Source organism: Schistocerca gregaria, chromosome 8, assembly GCF_023897955.1.
Source record: "Schistocerca gregaria isolate iqSchGreg1 chromosome 8, iqSchGreg1.2, whole genome shotgun sequence".
Classification (NCBI taxonomy): Eukaryota; Metazoa; Arthropoda; class Insecta; order Orthoptera; family Acrididae; genus Schistocerca; species Schistocerca gregaria.
The window spans coordinates 173,420,667-173,442,397 of NC_064927.1; the positions used below are offsets into that span (position 1 = coordinate 173,420,667).

The following is a 21,731-nucleotide window of genomic DNA, read 5'->3' on the forward strand; positions in this document are numbered from 1 at the left end:
AATGGCTAAGCAACTACCATGAGTCACACTGAAATGTGTGGCGGCCCCAGTATTTAAGATGCAGAGGTCGAATTGTGACAGTAAAGTTTCGATATCTCTTCCTCTGCCAGTAAGCATGGTACCACCCTAAAAGGGGGTTATGGGCATTAAAATCTCCCAGAAGTAGGAAAGGTTTGGGGAGTTGATCAATCAGTGCAGCTAATACAGTCAGGGGTACTGCACCATCTGGAGGAAGATATACATTGCAGACAGTTATTTCCTGTGTCACCCTTATTCTGACAGCCACAGCTTCAAGAGGGGTTTTAAGGGGCACGTGTTCACTACAGACCAAGTTTAGGATATAAATGCAAACTTCATCTGTCACTCGACAATGGTCACTACGGTTCCTGTAATATCCCTTATAGCCGCAGAGGGCAGGTGTCCGCAATGCTGGGAACCAGGTTTCCTGGAATTCAATGCAGATAGCAGGTGTAAAGCTTAACAGATGTTGCAGATCAGCCAGGGGGTGGAAAAAACCGCCACAATTCCAATAGAGGATTACATTGTGAGACTGAGAAGGCATGAAACATTCAATGAGGCAATTTACGCCTCACAGTCACCTGCTGCCACCGATTTATTGCCTGAGCAGTCTATATCCATTGTGTCTGAGGGTCTGGCAAGATCTAGGTCCTCAGTAAACGCAAAAATCTCCAACCCCATCCTCAGCTGCACAGCTTGTAGGTAGCAGGAACCACACCATATTGGTCTTAGGTGTTTTCTTCTTGTATTTCTCTCGCTGTTGCTTGGGTTTCCCTCCTGGGAGGACTTCACTGGCCCAGTCTCCGGGACTGAGGATGAGCGTGAAGCCCTATGACCAGCTGCTTTTGGGCTCTTCAGCCACTGGTGGGTGTCGTCTTTCCCACGAGAAGAAACCTGGGGAGTCACCCAAGGGATCCCTTCCTAGCGAAATAAGCCAAAGAAGCCACTTCTCCGGCTTAGAAGTGGGGACGGACGTCCCCGATGGTTGGGGAGGGGTGGGGTGGGGTTGCTCCCAAAGTAGGTGGTGCAGGAGCGACAGGGAGGGAAACGCCCCCCACCATAAACGGGGCAGGTGTAGTCTTCTGGTTCTGAGAGGTGACCTGGGTTGGCAGAGCTGATGGTGCCAGAACTGTTGTAGCACAGGGTGCAGGTGGTCAAATTTTCTCTTAGGCTCAGTGTAGGTCAGTCTTTCCAGGGTCTTGTACTCCATGATTTTCCTTTCTTTCTGGAGAATCCTGCAGTCAGGCGAGCAAGGCAAATGGTGCTCTCTGCAGCTCACACAGATGGAAGGCGGGGCACACTGAGTATTGGGATGTGATGGGCGTCCGCAATCTTGGCATGTGGTGCTGGAAGTACAGCGGGAAGACATATGGCTGAACTTCCAGCACTTAAAGCATCGCATCGGGGTAGGGATATAGGGCTTTACATCACACTGGTAGACCACCGCCTTGACCTTCTCGGGCAATGTATCACCCTCAATGGCCAAGTTGAAGGCACTGGTGGCAACCTGATTATCCTTCAGACCCCAATGGACACGCTGGGTGAAATATACACCTCGCCGCTCTAAATTGGCATGCAGCTCATTGTTGGACTGCAAAAGAAGGTCTGTGTGAAATATAATATCCTGGACCATATTTAAGCTATTATGGGGTATGATGGTTACAGAAACATCCCCCAGCTAGTCACAAGCGAGTAACTCCCATGACTAGGCAGAGTATGCTGTTTAGAACAAGACTGACCCAGATCTCATTTTGGACAAGCCCTCCACCTCCCCGAACTTGTCCTCTAAATGCTCAACAAAAAACTGAGGCGTCATATCATGAATGATTCCCTATCAGCTCTTGAACATACAAGGTACTGGAATGAATAAGATTCGCTGCCATCCTTAGTCTGACGTTCCACCCATGGTATGGCCAGGGAGGGAAACAACTTGGAGTTGAACTTCTGTGCTTTGAATTGAGCTCGTGATCACTTAGAGACTGCTGGTGTTTCAACTCCAGCAAGAGATGATGGACTATGCTTCATCGTGTGTCATTCACTCTGATGCCGCCCACTCCGATGAGGGGGCCTCCCCACGGGCGCCACCCACCCGCAGCCAATGCCACCTGAGAGGAAGGTTAAAGTGGACCAGGAAGAAATGCAAGAGCTCGAAGCAGTCACGAGGATGCAATTTTGTTTCCTGGGAGCAGAGTACAAATGGACAATGTGATTCTAAGAGCAGCCGTAAGTTCGCTTTGTTGGGAAGGCTGCAAACATTCCATCAGAGAAGAGTCATAGCAAGGAAAGGGGAAAAGGGAAAAAAATGAAGTGGTGCCAGCTTGGCGGCTGCTGAATGCCAGCCTTCAAAGACTCACTGCTACAGGTTGCAGAGGCTTGAAGATCATACTCCAAGAGATCTATGGAGACACTGACATTGTCTCCCTGTCAGTCTGCAGAGTCCAGGGCAACAAAACAGTTGGTGGTGCACACCAGCAACACGCAGGTCGTCAGGGTGAGGGTATCACATGGAAACCCCATCTAAGAGGATCTCTAAATAGCAGGAAGAGAAGGCTGTTTACCATTGTTTGACTTCTTGGAGCTTTTCCGGTTGGTGGAGGAAGACTCAGATGTTTGTTGGCTGAAAGGATAAAGGAAGTCTTCGCAGGATTATTCCTTCTGTCCCTTCTGGCGTGACTGTTGTGCAGAAGGTGACTTCGCCCCATGAGGTGAAAGTTTGGTGGCTTGTTGCATAGCTGGAGGAGGAGGTGGTAGTGATGCTACCACAACACTGGACGATTTCACAACTGCAGTGGTGAATTAGAGATCGCATGTATGTGTGGCCATGTCCTTCGTGGAGCAAGACATAACACGCACAGTACTGTAAGTGTCAGATGACAGAATGCAGGGTTTCCGACTAGCAAACTAAGACACTTCCTTCATCCGCATCTCCTGGACAGCTCGCTCTTCGAGATACATGAGACAAGATTGGGAGGCAGCAGCATGCTCGTCACTGCAGTTGAGACAGTGGGCAGATGGAGGTGGACACTTGCTGTCATGAACTTCTCTACCACAGGTTACACATTTAGCCAGGTGTTGACATGACAGAGTGTGGTTGGAACGATGTCACTGGTAGCAGCACATCAGGTTCCTCCTTGTTTATTCTTGCGCTTCTCCTACGACATGGAAGAGAATTCTTTCAGATCGTACTTAATAGCATCATATGAGACTGTTCTATTTGAAGAGACTGCTGGGGTTGTGAGTGAGGAAAGTTTAAGCCAGTTCATGTTCGGACTATCCACTATGGCGCCACTCACTCCAAACTGGGGCTCTCCACATGGGCACCACTCAGCCACAACAACAACCACGAGGCCAATAATCTGTAGTCCCTGTGCCCCAGTCATGACAAGCTCATACTCCATGGCATACATCGGGAGTGTGCAGTGCAGGCACCAACAGTGGTCAGGTGCTTCCATTGTGCAGGTACTTGATAACTGCCAAACAATGGGATGGCTACCACAATGTATTCTGGATGTACTACAACAGGAAGGAAGGATGCCAAGGTGGAAGGGTACAGAGTCAGTGTATACACCATAGTCAGCATCCTTCCCTGCACGACATTCATTTTTGTAAAATCTGGAAAAGATGGCAGGTCAAAGTCAATGATGTGGACCATATAATCATTAACAGAAGGTGAAGATAGTGCTGGGAGTGAAACTAGAAATTCAGACCCAAATTGTATGCTAAGTCCAAGCAGGGCCTGCACCGAAACGACCATCTGACGGAAAGTAGAGGTGCGAAGAAATACAAGTAGTGTAGGTTTGCAACACAGAAAGAGGAAGCAATGCTGCAAAAGTTGGGGCCTTGTGGTAACCATGTGCATGCTCACCACAAAATGGTGAGGGCCTTGAAGGAGGGGGGAGTTCCCTCAGGGTAGTAATGTTTGTACCGATGATAATGGTTGAATGTAATGGTTTCTTTTGGCACAAGATATGAACTTATTATATTTGTTTCCGATATGGAGAGTGACAGAATAATTTTTACTGATCCGATTGCTATGAATATTAAGGTTGCTTACTGATGTTAATATTTATTTGTTGACAGATGGACCTATAGCTTGGCAGAAGGCCCAGGTTAGGTTGGCGTGTGACAATGTGCTTTTGAGTTGGTGAAGCTAATCAACCTCAACACAAAAATAGAAAATAACATTATTATAACAGACTGATGTTGTACATCTTATTTATGATATACCGGTAATTCCAGTTATGTACTTACAGTCTAACCTAAAAAAAGAAAATGTCAGCTAACTTTATTCACAAATCATTCATAAGTACTGGCTTCCATCATTCATCATGTAAACCATGGCCATCATCAGTACATAATGGAAAAGGTGCTGACATTGTAAGTGCACTTTTTATGTAATCTGGTCTACCATAAATTCTTTCACAGAGCTTAGCTTTCCTGTTCTGTCCACCATGTATTTTGATGCAGATGGTATATGGAACAAAACTGTTTTCTTTGAAAAGGAGCAGCACATGAAGTTGTTGAGCTTTCCAGTGTCTTGGACCAGGGTTCTATACATGTGACATTGTTAGCACATCATCTGGCTTTTAATATCTGGTGGTACCTTGTTCGAGAAATCTAGGTTTGGTGTGAGGGAGATTGTGCTGCTTACATATTACTTTTGTTATAGGTCCTCTCTCAATTTTCGTGTGCATGAGATTGGTGTGAGTGTTAGAACTGTTTTAGATTGGTTTGCTTATTATACTGAGGGGTGTTCAGAGTATATGACGTACAGGGACAAGTAGGGCGGGCCAGGGATCATTGCTGAAACTGATGAATCGCAGGTCAGTAAGTGGAAGCATGAGAGGGATGGTATTCACGTTGGTTTGTGGGTGTGAGGTGCTTTATTTTGCAGGGGAGGATGGGGGTATTCTGTCTGTGTAGTTAGGATTTTGCAGAGTCTTGTTATGAGGGCAGTTGGGCAATTGTGGGGCTTACTGAGAAATATATTGAAGAGGGTAGTACTGTTGTCAGATGCATTTTCATCTTATAATGGTTTGGGGTGGAGGGTTTATGAACACTTAGTAGTTAACAACAGTATATAGTTTAGGGGGCAGTTAAATTTGTTATTGGAAGGAGGAAGAGCTGCTCTTCCAACCTGCAATCTCATTTAGAAGATTACTGCTGGCGGAACAGATTTCCAGAGGATCATTGTGTTTTTTTGAGTGCTCTGGGGAGGATGTATATGCTGAGTGAGGGTAGTGAGTTGAGGGGACTGGGTATGGGGGGGGGGGGGGGGGGGGGTGAGGTTGTGGGTATTGTTTATGGGGTTGACAAGGTTGTTACTGGATGGAGAGTGATGTCTAGATGTTATTTTGTTTTCTTTGGAGAAGACATCACACACATCCATGCTCGAGGCAGGATTTGAACATGCGCCCGTAGAGGTCGCGCGGTTCCAGACTGAAGCACCTAGAACCGCTCGGCCACCACGGCTGGCTATATACCAATATAACACATTGCACCATCCATTAAAAAAATATTATTATTATTATTAATAGTAATAATCTCAACTTGCAACATAATGCTTCAACCACAAAACCAACAGGAATTTTACACTTCACTCCACCTATATAGCTCAAATCAAACCCACAATATAAAAAAACTAACACCTGCAATTCCGAAAAGCAGAATCTGACATGTCCCTTAACCTATATAGCTCAAACGAAGACCTCAATTTTTTTAAAAAAAAAAAAAAAAAAAAAAAAAAAAAAAAAAAAAAAAAAAAAGCTATTGAGACCTGCTTTTTTTTTTTTTTTTTTTTTTTTTTTTTTTTTTTTTTTTTTTTTTAAACTAACTTCATATACCTACATGACTCACAAAGCACCACCAAAACCGTAACAACACAAACACCCAGAACCCCTCCATATTCACTACATTTAATTAAAACACACAACCAAAATAATATAAAGAAGACAAAACAGAAGAATTAAAAACAAAAGTTACTTGCCAACAAAAGACTCCTACAAAACCATATAGGTTGGACACACACACACACAAACCATAACAACTCACTGAAAACAAAGCAAGCACTTCCAAATCCACGTTACAACACTGACTACCCAAACTCAAACAAATCCGTATTACCACAGTGAAAACCAAGGATCAAATGCACATGTTTAGCTTAATGTATAACATCCATCACCAGAGGGTGTCATCAAATACAACTGATTTGAACAAATTCAGAAATACAATGCCATAGTGTTCTAACACAACACCATTAAGTTACGGTTCAAAGAAGACAGTTAGAATCGAGTGCTCCCAATGATCCTCATAACTAACACAAAAGGAATTATTGTACATATGTTCCAATGGTTCAAATGGCTCTGAGCACTATGCGACTTAACTTCTGAGGTCATCAGTCACCTAGAACTCATTCATCATTAAACATTCAGACAATATCAAAATCGCTAACTAAAATTAATTTTTACACTATATACAAGTATTTAACACTCAGATAATCACATGTTAGCAAGCCAAGATTGGGATTCGGGAAGGCGGTCCTCGGATCAAATCTGGCTGGCAGATTAATGATGCAGGGAAGTATGCTGGCCAGCCTGGATGTGGCTTTTGGCAGTTTCCCACGTCCAATTATGCGAATATTGGGCCATCAACCTATATCTTATCTGAGTTACATGACTTGCAAACATTTAAAAAATGACAAGACTATTTCACATGGAATAGCAGACACACAGAGATGGAGCACACAAACTGATTCCCTGTGGGAGGGTGGGGGGTGCATGGTGGTGACAGGAGGGCAGCTGGCAAACTATCACTGATACTACCAAATCGCACTTGGGTGAACACTTGGAATAAGGCCAGGAGAAAGAAGAAAGAAAAAGACATTACATTTTGTATACCTAACCACACACCAGCATGTTTACAAGCTTCAGAGATTATATGTATAAATTAACACAACTGCATTGCGAGTACAGACAATTTAAGCTAAAACTTTCATGTCTGCCCATCTTAATTGCATATTGTTCAAACAACATATAATAATAATAATAATAATAATAAATATTTCTCAGATTAAGACATGAGTTATTCTGTTTTACAGTGGTTTATATATTATATAATGCACCAATTTAAGGTTGTAATTTGCATTTACTTAATTTAAATAAGACACAATGTTACTAAAATTAAATGTAAACAATGACAAAACTATGCACGAGACTAGCAAATATTGCAGGAAAATAGGACACACAGATCTATATTAAATGAATTATGTTCATTGCTTACAGAGTAATTATATGACAGTCCTGGGATATCTATCACAATATGTGGCGACTCACTCATTTCTGATATTCAGAGGCATTTCAGAATACACTTGCCAGCTCAGTAAATAAAGATATTGCATGGCCTGTCAAGTACCACTGATAGCAAAGGTCACAGACATGGAGATAAAGACCCTGTTCAGAAATAAAACAACGTACTACCATGGGCAAATACACAAAGAATTATGAAGCTGTAGCTGTTTCTAAAAGTCTGAGCAATTACAAGCGAAAAAGTTACCATTTGAATATTTCTTTCATATTTGTGAGAAATAATATTTTATAAATTATTTGATGTACAGTATTTAGAAAAGAAATGGTTGCTCTTGTAACCTGCATACCTTAAGGGCTTTCATTACCTCCCACAAAATACTAGCTCACAAAACTCTGTAGCAACAATAATACACATGCATTCCCAAAATAAAAGAACCACAACGTAGCAAAGCTAACAAGTAACTACACAGCAACATATAAAAGTTGGGCATACCAAGTCCGCTTTACTCCCATGCACTTTTAAGCCACGTCTCTTCAATTCTGCTTTAAGCTGTTCTTTAGTCAAGTGATGAAATTCCGTGCGATCAGCTCTGTCATCAGATGAGGAACCAGCCTCATTGTGAGCACGTGACAAATATCCTTGGCCCTTTCTGAAGTTACTGTTAGAGACTTTAGTTTTGCTTTGAGATGGGTTCTTCTTGGTGCCCATTACTCAGCATTACTCTACTACTTTCCTCTCATACGCTAACCTTCCTCCACCATGAAGTACATGCAACTAAAACCACCAGATACAGGTCTGTTAGTATTTTAGAAATGTTAATATACATGCTACCAGTTTTAAAGATTGTACTGTTACTAGCAACTCGTGTAGGCATAGTAAAAAATAATTTTCCCAACAATATACAAACGCGCTTAGAGAAATATATTTATTTACCTCTTATCGTGTTTTAAACGTATACAACTTAGATTATTTCTCGCTGCGGCATAGTCAAAATAGCCTAAAGCGAAAAAGCACAATCTTCATCACACACCACACACCGCTCACATCAGGTGATCAAAACTACAAAATTGAATATACAGCAGACGTCATCATAATCGTTGATTGTACAAAGCAACTGTGATTACACAATTCACACCTAAACCCATTGGCCAAACATGTTGCCAATATTAACCAAAAGTCGTTCCAGAATTTTTAACAAGTAAAGTAATGTATAAATTATACATTCATAAAAACTGACAGGGAATATCACATGTGCTATTTTATTTGAAAACGCACCACTTATCCGAATATTATCGTGTTTAGTCCGAATATTCTGCTTTATCTTTTAACTTTTCATAAATTAAATAAACGGAAATAAAATATCTTTATTGCTTCCTAAGTGAAATACATTTTGAAAGCTCCTCCTAAGTGTATATAACGTTCACGATTATCACTTTTCCTCTAGGGGGGGAGCGGAAGTATCGCAAATCTGAAGAGGGCGCTAGTGTTTTTGTTGTATGGGGCAAAGGTCAAAAGTGTAGGGTTGTGGGAGGTTAATACTAATGTTTACATTTTGCTGGTTGGTAAGTTGTCACCACGATTTGAAATGCACTTTATCACGGAACTATTTTCGTAATATGTAAACTATTGCTTCTACAAATGCAGTGATATATACCAAACATAGTTTCAAAATGTAAGAACAGATAATGGCTGCCAAGCCCTGGAGTTGAACCCAGGCCCGTGTTGCTAGAGCAGCGAAAAAGGCATATATTGTGTTAAATGGTAGTATCTGTAATTCTTTTCATGACACATCTGAGTATTATATATGTTCTTATGAGTAAAGAATGTGCTAATGCGTGTTTCAAATTTCGTGGTCAGATTAATTACAATGTATGAGTAATAAATTGTATAGAAATTTTTGAATGACTAAACATACAATATTTTATACTAGAGAAATATTCAGTAGGTCGTCACAGTCGTATTTAGAGCGTCAAGTGTGACATTATTTAAGAGGACGCAGTGGAATGAGGCCAAGGTGGAAAGTGAAAAATTATGTAATGGTTTAGATCGCCAAAAACACCGTAATTTACGAAAATCTGAAAACCAGCTTCCAAATAACGTTAAAAAATTTGTTGCTTATTTGATGTGGTCGGCTATGACGACAAACAGTCCTTGTGCTACCAAGTCTACGGCAAATGTGAGAATACTCGCTGCATCCGGTAACATCGCTGTCCTGTTGACATGACAAGACGCTTGTGGTAAATTGTAGGTTATAAACGCTGCAGTTTGCGATTGTTGTGCTTTAAATCACATCATTCGAAGTATGTCAATGTATAGTGATTTTGTGCGGTAATAACGTTGATCGTACCCGATTATAGTGTTTCCTTGAACTAGTATTCTCGCGTAAGAGAACGCACAGAAAGAGAGCTAGAAAGTGTTGAATATAATTTAATTACATTTAAATTCGATGTATAATATGTTGTCAGATTGTAACCAGGTTAGTTTTATTTTACCAAAAAAGTAATTTAAATACCTAAACTATCGTACTTTTCAGTATAATATTTACATAGCTTGCTCTCATGGGCCTGAGAAACGCCCCTTGTTTAAAATTGTTTGTTGATGGAAATTGAAAGAAATATTTTATTAATAATAATAATTTATTATCAAAAATGACATGTGCATTTACTTAGTATTTGTTATGGCTTATCAACTTTTTCCAGTTCACAACAGGACAGTATTGAGAGAAATCTTTTTTTTTTTCATGTTTGTTTCAGTCCTGGAAATCGCCCCCTCCATATGAAGACAAAATGAGAAGAAAATTCGTTTTATTTGGGTTGAAAAGTTTTTATTTACATTCATGATAGGCAAAAAGAAATGGGGGAAAGAAAGATGAGGCCAAAATCTTGAAAAAGAGAACAATTTAACCATAATGTATACAACTAGTTCTCAGGGACAAGCCAATAAAATATTTTTTTCATAGTCAAAGGACCTTACTAGTCCACATTATCAAGAGGAATCTGAATTCAGGAACAGATAAAGCCAGTACAAGTAACACAAACATATTATGCCTTATTATATAATCCTTTTTTGTCTTACATGCAGATGTTTATAGTTTTATGTTACAATAGTTAAACAGGGATAATTTTTTAAACAGATATACTACAAACTATATCTCTCTTTTATATATATACACACACACACAAAGCATATTTTCCATAGTTATTGTTGACAGATTCACTCTTTGTTCTGTTGGACAAAGTAATTTTTTACAATGTTGTTATACTAGATAACTAATTCCTTTTACAATTCTATTGAATACCAAAGAAGACTAACATACTGGGTGCATCACTTCTTTAAATAGGTTTCTTTCAGTCATTCATCCTCAGTAAAGAAAACCCATTTTACGCAAGTCATAATTGCCTTGTTATATACATTACTATTATTTTAAAGCAGTATCTATACCTGATCCAAGAAAGGATATTTCATTTTAAACAAACCACTCCAAAAGAATAAATGTAGATAATTGGTTCAGTTTGTTTGTTGTAAATACAGCCTAATAGAACCATCTGATGAACGTACAAAGGAAACTATACTTTTTAAGTCACAACTGGTTATGCCTTTTGTAACTAGTTGTTGCCAAGAATGAGTGATGACCATGAGGGGAGAGACGGGTGCCTGGAGAGAACTAGTTTCCCCTTATTTCACCCAAAGAAAAGTAAAATACTCTCCAGAACTGTTACAGGAAGTGATAGAGCTAGGAAACTTGACAGGTATGGAGGGACAAACATTGAGGAGTTGGAAGATGAAGGGTACAGGGGGAGAGAGAAGGACTTGCAAACTGAACAGTTGACAGGCAGTAGTGCTGGCAGCAGTAATATTGGCATGAGGCTTCCAGTACCAGAAGTAGCCAGTGCTGATCTCCTCATGAGTCAGGGATCATCCGTTTCTTCAGGAAGTGGCCTTGGCCAATATGTACTGAACCCATTTCTAGCCATGGGCATTCAGTTGCCACAGCTGGCCCTTCTGCTGCAGCAACAACATCTTCAACGGCAGCAGCAGCATCACCACCACCATGAACAGAAGCATCAACAACAACTTGGACAACATACATTGCACCAGCCAGCCACCACACCTGCCATTGGTCATTCACTGGCATCAGACCATATACGTGATATTGCTCCTCCATTAGATCACAGCAAGACCTGGTCACATAACATTCCAGCTTTTCCTCATCTTGGGAACAGTACCTCAACCAGAACTGCTGCAAATCCAGTATCTTTGGCTGGTGCCACCTCAAATGTAGTAACATCACAGATCCGGCCAATGGTGCAAGTGCCCAGAGAAAACCAACCAGTGCAAGCAAACAAAGACGATTCAGTTTCTGGTAACAATAGCAGTGCTAACAAACACCCATTTGTATGTGAAATATGCCGGCAGTGGTTTTTTGCAAAGGAAAAGTTCATTATGCATTTAGTTATGAATCATAACATGCATTATTGTCGCTTTTGCTCAGAATTGTTTGATGTAGTTGAGATGCGGGATGTGCATATTGTGAGGACACACTTACCCTTACAATGTGATATGTGCGAATCTCAGCTTCCAAGTTCTGAATCATTGTCAGAACACTATTTGAGTTCTCATGATGTACAAAGTTGTCTGTATTGTGGAGTTCTGGTGCGCCCAAAATCCTATTACAGCACACATGCCAGAAAGAAACACTTTATTTCAAATGAAGACATGTTGGAAAGTGAAGCAAGAATACGAATTTTTCAAAATTGGGGAACAGAAATAGGCAGTGGTGGCTCTGTTTGGAACTTTACTTGTAACCTCTGCGGCAAAGAACGTAAGAGAAGTGAGACATTTGGACATTTCTTTTCATATCACCGTGTGTCGCTACCATGTTTAATGCAACTTTTGACAGGAGAAGGAGTTTCTATTTCTGTGCAAGGCACGCCACCTACTTCCACTAGTTTTCAGCATTCTGCAGATGAAACTCCATTGTCTGTAGTGCCAGAGTCTTCTGTTATCTCAGGGAATTCATTAACTATTGATGAAAACCGAAGTAGTCAACTGTGCTGTATTGTGTGTGGAAATTCATTTACACAGCTTGTGCCAAAGTCTGCTCATGAACTTTTCTGCCGTGGACTGAGTGTGTGTCGTGTCTGTGAACAGGCGTTTCCAAATGTGATAGTGCGAAATGCTCATATGCTTGGAGAACATGGAAAGTTACCGTGCCGCATCGGGTGCTCTCCAGATTCAGCCAGTTTCTCTCAGGATGTGGAATTGTCAACACATTATTGGCACGAACACAATATTTTTGTCTGCACATACTGCAAAGCTCTGGTGGCTGCTGATAAAAAGCTTTTTGCGGAGCATCTGAAAAGGGAACATAATTGCTTACCTGATTGCCCTGCTTTGCAGGGAAATGGTGTTGGGAATGGGATATTCCAGTGCAGGTCTTCTAAAATGAGTTTATTTGTGTATTGCACTCTTTGCGATTTGGATTTAACAACTATCATGAAAGATATTAATCTCCTTTTTAAACACTTTCAGTATCATAAGATTAGTGTTTCTGCTGCACTGGAGCTTCTTGAGAACCATTCAACATTCAGCAGTAATTCATTTCAACATACAGATGACAAAGGAGAACAACTTAGTGAAAACGATACTTCAGTAATTGGCGATGAATTTCAGACTAATTCCAACAAATTGCCTGCCATAGACGAGAGAGAAAGATTAGAGGCTTCATCAAGAGATGACAAAGAAAAAAACAAATCTACACCAGACTTGTCTTCATCTGTAACTGATACTTCACAAATCAGAGGAACTGATGATGTGTTCAATGATGACATATCAAATGTAAGAGAAAGTAATTCAACATCAATGGATTCATTTCCTAGAGTGAGTATCAAAGAGAAACGGGAGTCTTGCAGGAGTAGTAAACAACTTAAAGCTAAGTTAAATGTGGTAGAAGAAAGAGATGATGAAAGAAGTGGTTCAACCAGAGTAAATGATGATGTAATTGATGACTCGTCTAGTGATCTGCAGTCATCAGATGAAGAGTTTGGAATATCTGAGGCAGATGCAATTGATAATGAATACACAGAAGAGGATGAAAGCACAGCAACAGAGGAGCTCAAACCAGGAGGTGGCAGTAGTGGTGTAGGCAGTGATATTGCCGAAGCAGAATTTGATCCACATGATGTTGAATGTGTGTTTACAGACACAAGTGATGATGAATGTGATGATGCAGAGTGTTCACTAAACATCTCTGTGAAAAGAGAACAACTTGATGCACAAGAGAGAGAAACAGCACCGGAAAATACTCTGGCCACAGCAGCTGGGACTGATGAAAGCAGTGATGTGCAGGTGAAAGTAGAAAAGGCAGATCAAGGAGACCAGGAAAACAAAACCCATTCACCACCAGCAGAAATAATGTGTGAAATCTGTCAAGGACAGTTCGTCACAGAAGATGGTGCACCTGAACTTGCACGCCACATGAATGTTTCGCATGGATTTGCAGTGTCTACCTATGGTGTTCGTCAGTTCACATGTGATGTGAATCAGTGTGGTGAATCATTTGGCTCCCAGACTGCTTTAGACCACCATATGACAAGATTGCATGAAGGACCACCTGCTAGTTCCAGTTCAGAAAGTACAAACGAATACGGATGTCCATTTTGTGCTATTCGATCATGTGTGAAAGCTGCTCTGCGCCAGCATATTTTCTCTGCCCACTCTAAAGAAAGCGCACGTGAATCACCACCCCAAGAGCTCAGATATCAGTGTCGACATTGCAACATTGGATTCTGGAGTGTAGAAGAGAGAAATGACCATCACGTTCTGAAGCATGAAGACCAGATTGAGAACTTCTACAAGTGCTGTATCTGTCAGCGGGTGTATGCCAGTAAGGTAAGTGTCTTCCTGCAATTATTTAATAGAACCAAAATTGAGTTGCTTGTCTATGTGGGATATATTGGATGAAGAGGAATGTTCAATGCTAGTCATTGGCTTTGACCAGTGGTGTGAGAAGTATGTGACTAATGTCATAAGCAGTTTGGCAACTATAATATGATTTTGGTGGTGACTTTTTTTCAAAAAGCCTAAGTTACAGATCAGTCTGTCAGCACAGCCAGGTGTTTTGCTTTCACATTCATTAGCTTTCCCAGCTAACAATCAAATTGTGAAAATGCACACTAAAAGGTGATGTCACTGGCCAAAGCTGACCACTAATATCGAATATTTCTGTTGACCCGATCAGTCATATGATTTTGTTGTTTGTGAGTAGCAAATCACTATTAGTTACACGTGGTTTTTCCATTTCAGTGTTCACTATCACAAAGATTTGCAGGCTTCTTGCTTAAGAACAGGCATTTGCATGCACTCATCTCCTTTCTTTCTTATACGTTATTATACTCCGTTTTTTGTTTTTGCACAGACTAACTTTTACCTTTGGCACATTGTAATTTCTTCACTTTGTTATTAGTCCTTTGCAGTTGCTTCTTCGGTCTACTTGTCATCTTTTTATGGTTGTCATTATACTGATTATGTGGATTATCATCATACCAATACCAAGCTTAAAATAAGTTGCAACTTTTGAAATTTAGCTTGCAGAAGAGTAGATGACACTATTGCTCTGGCGATGACTTTGAGGAGCCAATTTCCCCTCCTGTGAGACCAACAATTTGGTTGGTATGTCGCATGTTACCACATCATCAATAAACATGAGCAGATTCAGTCAAATATGAGTGACGTGTGTGGCATGCATGTTGCACATTTGCAAGAATGTTATCTTCCACCAGGACTATCTGTAAAAGAAGTCATGTTACCTACATGCTAAGCTGGTACTACTGTGCTGCTTTCTACATGGGCATGATATCTAACAAGCTGTCTGACTGCATGAATGGGCACTGACAAACTGGGCTGAGAGATAGTTGAAATATCCAGTTGCTGAAGAAGCACCCCAACACAGTGTGCTTCACTTCACTGACTGCTTCACAGCCTGCGTCATCTTGGTTGTCCCTCCCAGCACCAGCTTTTCTAAATTACGCAGGTGGGAACTTTCCCCGCAATATATCCTACATTCCTATAACCTCTTCAGGCTTTTAACCTGCACTAGTCCCTTTCCTCCACCTACCTATGCCCTTTCCTGCTCCCACTCCAGCCCCACATGGCGTTCTATTCTGCCAGTGCACACAAGTCTTCTTTACGTGTCTCTACTTTCCTGCTCCTCCCACCTGCACCTACCTCCTCCACTGTGCACCATGGTCATGCATGCCCCCTTAGGCAGCACTATACCTTCCCCAACCCCTGTTCTGCTATCTCTCCCTTTCACCACCCCAATGACACATCAGGCGTTGGCACAATTCACAGTCTGCATTCTAGCCACAGCTGAAACAGTGACTCTGTGTGTGTGTGTGTGTGTGTGTGTGTGTGTGTGTGTGTGTGTGTGTGTGTGTGTGTGCGCGCGCGCGCGCGCTCCCCCCCCCCCCCCCCCTCTTCCCCTCTTACACACACACACAATCTCTCTCTCTCTCTCTCTCTCTCTCTTCTTCGTGCTGTCTGAGACTCGTCATCTCTGTAAAGTGATTAGCAGGCTATCCTCATAGTACTGTTCTTATTCCATTATGTACTTTCTGTTGTGTAATATAGTGGCTTGGAAGATACCTGGTGAGCAGTGGTTACTTATGTCTCACATTCATTTGTTTCTTCATTATGGCCCTGTGTCATGTGCCATAAAGTGATTGTGATGCTGATTATCTCATAAACTTTTCAAATTGAGACGGCTGTTTATTTTTTAATTCAGAAGTAGTTAGTCTTATCTTCCATGGACTATTTGCACAGTAAATTGCTCTGGCATGGAATGATTCATTTTTCATTTACATTGCAAATTAGTTTGTGAATATGGGTTCAGGCAGAATATTTTTGTCCTCCCTCCTCGCCAACCCCCCCTCCACCCCACCTCCCCCACCCCCAAAGAGCTATAATCGTGATATTATTTGATTATCGCAATGCGTTGCTAATAATATCATCTGCCCACTAGTATTTACAGCCAGCTATTGGTACACCACACTTCACTGCCAACATAGCTTCACAAAACATGCAAGCAAAGACAGTGCCCATGATCTAGAACTTTAACCCAGCCAGATCAGATTAGGAAAATTCTGCTGCCTCTGTGCAGACTGGTGGTCTACAATGAATCTGATCCATGCAGGAATGTGTGTCCTCTTATGAAATCTCCTAAGCCCTAAATGTGAATCTTCACCTCAGCGAAAAATACTAGATGGCCTGAAGTTGTTTGGGTAAAGCACTGCCCATAAAAGAAAAGGGTCCAGTTTCAGTCCTGGTGTGGCACATTGCCTGTCTGTCAGGAAGTCTCAGGCAGATGGTGTGTGCACTCGGAGTAATAACAGTATATCAGTAAGAAAGACTTAAATCTGCTTGGCAGTCTTGAAACTGTAGTTTTGCTATTTGGCTGTTTACGAGTGAACTCTTCTGTCTTAAATCTTGTTGTCTTTGGGCCCAGCAAGAAGTGTCAGAGAACAAACACTATGCAACTATTATTGAAAAAAAGAGAGGAAGAAAACAGGAGGAAGGACAGGCATTCTCCAGGACAATTCCTAAACCATTGTGTATCTTTCAGCAAAGTTAAAATACAGTTCTTTCCATAACACCTTCGATCAGGATGTCTAAGTACAGGGCTGTTCAGAGATCACACTGTATCATTTTGCTAAGAGACTGCACCATCTTTTCTCATCTTGAAGTGAACACGAGCATAGAACACCAGCTCGTGGAGCCTCAGGACTTTCACATTTATGAATCATGTGTTTATTGATCTGGCAATATGATTGCAGTGTGTTTCTTTCTTCTCCTGTAATCATGCTAAGCAGTTGTAGTCAGATATGTTGCACACATATCATTGTTGTAAAATGTTAGAATCAGATTGGAATACATATGATCCCCTGGTTCACAGCAATCATTGAATAAAGATAGTGGAGAAAAGAACAGCAATCAGTCATGAAATCAATCATTTCATTACAGCATATCTAGATTTCCACCATGGCGTAGTTATCTTCAGTGGATAAAACAGCAGGTGACACTAGCCTAAAGTATCGTGTAATGAACAATATTTGGTTGCTGTAGAGCATACAGGAGTCAACGTTAGACTACAGCATGCTTTATAGCAACGAGCATTGTTTATTATGTGATACTTTGGACTAATGTCACCTGTTGGTTTATGCACTGAAGATGACCATGTAATAATAGAAATCTGGATCTGCTGTAATAAAAAGTGATGGATTTTCCTCCATTGACTAAATGTTAGAATATCAAAGAAATTAAACAGAAAACTTCCTGTAATATTGACTAATCATGTTCATAAAGCATTTTATGAAATTACTGTTTTTGGCCTTCATTTTCAGAACCTCATATTACATTTACTCTCTGGTACCACATCATCTTAGCATAAATTTTCTACTGGCCACCCGCTTCTGTCCTGTTAGTTGTCTGTTTGTGTGTGGATGATGCACGTGTACCGTAGATAGATAATTTTTGCTGTTGACTAAGCCAAATGGCTATGCCATCGCATTTCTATGGATCACACAATATGTGACACGTAACTTTATTTCATATTTCCAACGTATGTAATTTTTGGGGTTTCTGTTTTCTACGTATATGACTTCCATGTATTGGTTGAAATATATTCTATTTTAATTTTGTTACACCTTCTGAGGATGACTGGTCTATATCTGTTGAAATGTAGGTAAAGGCTTGAAGAAACTTTTGATGTGCAGATGGTTGGCTGTATGATCCTCATTGCATCAAACTATATTTGAAAAAGATAAAAAAATACAATTCATGCCCATGGAAAATCAATGTTTCAATTTAAAAAACAACATATTGTAACCACTTGCAAACATGTTTGTTAAACAAATGCAAGGCTATAAAAAAATCTAACAACAAAGCAAATTGTATTTCAGATAAACAGCATTACAATTAAAGTTTGACATTATCATATTGTTTAACAGTTCATACTAATGAAGGCACTTACATTTTCACTAATTAATTAGCTGTCTTAAAATACCTCTTTCCGTACTGAGCAAGGCCAAAATGTCAAGCCTGCATTGAAATATAGACACTTGAAAGCAACTTCATTGTTGAAAATGACTTTCCTCCATTGCTGATTGTGGCCATAAGTAACAGGTGTGTTCTTAGATCGATCTTGTTCTCAGATCGATCTTGATATTAGGAAAACAGTCTTAGATTTTTTTTTTGTGTGAAGGGTAGTTTACACAGTCACCTTTTCTAACTGCTATTTCAGTTTTGTCATCATTTTGATGCTTTCTAAATCTGCTCCGATTTGTGGAAAGAAGCTCTTCTATCGCAAGGATATTTATTGTATTTGAACTAATGTTAATGATATTGGTCTGTAATTTGGTGGGTTCATTCTTTCACCCTTCTTGTTTGCAAAAGCCACCTGAGCTTTTTTCTGGTTGCATGGGACTTTACACTGTGGAGAGATTCACAAGAAATGCAAGTTAAGTAAGGGATTAATCCAGTAGAGTACTCTTCTGTAAAACTGAATTAGGACTCCATCTGGGCCTGTTGATGTATTTCTTTTAAAATCTTACAGTTGTTTCCCTGCATCAGGGATGCCTATTGCTATTTCCTCTATACAGGAATCTGAACAATGGTCAAATGACGGTATGTTTGTGTACATTCCTCCTGTGTGAATGAGTTTTTAATTGCAAGATTTGAAACTTCAGATTCTTTTTGCTATTTCTAATGCAGCACCAGATTTGTCAATGAGTGACTGAACAGAAGACTTTGATCTTCTTAGTGATTTTACATAGGACCAGAATTTTCTTATGTTCTCAGCAAGATTTTTTGCTAAGGTATGATGGTGGTAGTTGTTGCATGCTTCCCTGATCGATCTTTATGTAGATGCATGAAATTCTGCTAACATTTGCTTGTCGTCAGCTGCACTTTTTTTTTGGTCCGAGAGTGCAACAATCTCTGCTTCCTCAAAAATTTCCAAATTTTGCTGTTAATCATGATGTGCCTTTTCCTTCCTTGATGACTTACTCAGCACATACGTCTCCAGCATGTGATTTACAGTCCATTTAAACTTTGCCTGTAATTTCTCTTTGTGCTTGATGTCCATTCATTGTCTTAGTGGGTGCTAACAACCACTTATCTGCCGGTTTTAGCAAAAATACTCTCCTACCCTTCATGATGGATTTATTATTAACTTTGGTAACCATTGTCACTATGATAGCATGGTTGCTAATTGTCTCTATACTAACATGGTACATAAGCTCAGTCTCGCATCTCCAGACAGGTTCCCGGAAAAGTGTTCAAAAGTACTTTTAAGACTGTCTGTCCATACCACCTGCAATGTATCCATAGGTGTCCCAGTCTATACTCAGTATGTTAGTCACCTTCAACTAATACCGGGTGTCCCTCTCAAACCTCCCTGATTTCAAGGACCCAGGAGGAAAAAAAAACACAGTAGATACGACAGTGAAAAATGCACCGCATTGTAGAGCACCTCAAAGACTTTATATTCCCACATCAGAAGTGCCAAGTATCATCGCCAGAGTGCAGCATGCTTGCATGAAGTGAAAATGGCGACTCCACAGCAGTGCTCACAATCAGTAGTATGGTCTACAGAAACAAAATCGTTGATTATTGTGCAAAGAAATCATTGTCGTGTGTATGAATGTGATCCACCTGATCTGAAAACAGTTAAGGAATTGTATAGGACGTTTCTGGCAACAGGAAGTGTTCTGAAACATTCTGGTGGTGCATGTTATGGAGTTTCAGAAGAGACAGTGGAGGATATCGGACAAACATTTCACAGAAGTCGACATAAGTCAATTCGTCAAGCACCTAGGCAACTTGATGTACCTCGATCAATATTGCATAGTGTACTTCACCAGCATCTTCATATGTGTCCTTACAAAGTGCAAATTCTGCAACATCTGACGCTGAACTACAAACCACCTCGACAACAGTCTGCTGCAGATACGCTGCAGCGTATTGATATGGATGTCAGCTTCCTGGAAAGATGTTTATTCTCAGATGAAGCAACCTTTCATCTATCAGGAAGGGTTAATAAGCATAATTTTCGGATTTGGGGTTAACAAAATCCACACATTGACATTGAACATGTTCACGATAGCCCTTAACTAAACATCTGGCGCGAGCTAATGCACCACAGGATTGTTGGACCGTTCTTCTTTCCGGAACAAACAGTGAATGAGTGGGTAAGTGTATCTGGAGGTGTTGGAGCAGTTTGTCTACCCCCAGATACAAGACTTGTAACCCAACATCATTTTTCAACAAAATGGAGCTCCGCCGCATTGGTCAACAGCTGTTCGCAAGTTCCTGGATAGGAAATTTCCCAGTCGTTCGATTGGACACGGAGGACCCATTGCCTGGCCACCATGTTCACCCGACATTATGCTGCTTGATTTCTTCATGTGAGGATTTGTGAAAGACCGCATGTATCCAATCAAAGGGTACGATATTCCTATGTTGTGACATATATCACTAATGTGATCACAACACTAACAGAGGAAATCTTACAAAGAACTTGGCAAGGAATTGAATATAGACTCGATACTCTTCGTGCTACAAATGGTTCACACATAGTAGAGATGTATTGATGAAAAATGTATAAATCCTTTGAGATGCTCTACAATGTGGTGCAATTTTCATTATCATATCTACTGCCCCCCCCCCCCCCCCCCCCCTCCTGACCCCTTTAGGTCTCTGAAAAGAGGAAGGTTTAATTGGCACACCTTGTATTGCATGTTTATGAAATTTGTATGCTACTGCGCATAGAGTTTCTTTGAAAGATTCTAAAACTGTCACAGGATCGGTTGCTGGTAAAAAGTTGGATAATTAACTTAGAGTTCACCTAGGCCTTATTCATTTGTCCATATAACTTCACAGTCAGACTCTACAAATACTCTGCTATGTGAGTAGCTGCTTCCTTTGTGTTGTAACTCTTGACATGTCAAGGGGACTCCTACATCTCCCAGAGAGAGAGAGAGAGAGAGAGAGAGAGAGAGAGAGAGAGAGAGAGAGACTGAGACTGAGACTGGACTGTGGTAGGAGATGGTGGCTGGATAGGAGAGATCTTTCTACCAAATCTTCAAAAGTGAAGTGAACTTAAAAGCCCTCTAACACTTGCTGTATTAGAATTGCGCTTATGATCTGTCTAACATAGCTAGTTGATTAAATTCGAAATTGTTCTACAAAACAATAATAATAATAATAATTCAGTTATTATTATTATTTAAAATAGTTCATCATTGTCATTGGTTTCCCCCTTAATAGTTTTAGCATTGATCATACCATGCAAGATGTCAGGGCCGGTACTGACATCACATAAAATTTCCAGGCTATTAGGCTATGGTTGA

General features: G+C 40.5%; 2 protein-coding genes across 7 annotated transcripts in view; one reads left to right on the plus strand and one right to left on the minus strand.

Annotated features, from left to right (window-relative positions):
* The window catches only part of LOC126285024 (vacuole membrane protein 1-like), an 83,043-nt gene extending 74,249 nt beyond the window's left edge, over positions 1-8,794 (minus strand). Inside the window, exons 1-2 of one of the 4 annotated variants that reach the window (XM_049984337.1) lie at positions 8,257-8,794; positions 7,816-8,097 (exon numbers count right to left, since the gene is read on the minus strand). In XM_049984337.1, coding sequence (XP_049840294.1) covers positions 7,816-8,031 — 216 coding nt within the window. In that variant the 5' untranslated portion in view covers positions 8,032-8,097; positions 8,257-8,794. Of the gene's footprint in view, positions 1-7,296; positions 7,384-7,815; positions 8,098-8,256 lie in introns of those variants that run through there. The other 3 variants (XM_049984340.1, XM_049984339.1, XM_049984338.1) reach the window with 3 other exon arrangements.
* A 4-nt stretch (positions 8,795-8,798) lies between these two features.
* The window catches only part of LOC126285023 (uncharacterized), an 85,871-nt gene continuing 72,938 nt past the window's right edge, over positions 8,799-21,731 (plus strand). The window contains exons 1-2 of one of the 3 annotated variants that reach the window (XM_049984334.1): positions 8,799-8,885; positions 10,077-14,214. In XM_049984334.1, coding sequence (XP_049840291.1) covers positions 10,945-14,214 — 3,270 coding nt within the window. In that variant the 5' untranslated portion in view covers positions 8,799-8,885; positions 10,077-10,944. Of the gene's footprint in view, positions 8,886-8,995; positions 9,085-9,212; positions 9,800-10,076; positions 14,215-21,731 lie in introns of those variants that run through there. The other 2 variants (XM_049984335.1, XM_049984336.1) reach the window with 2 other exon arrangements.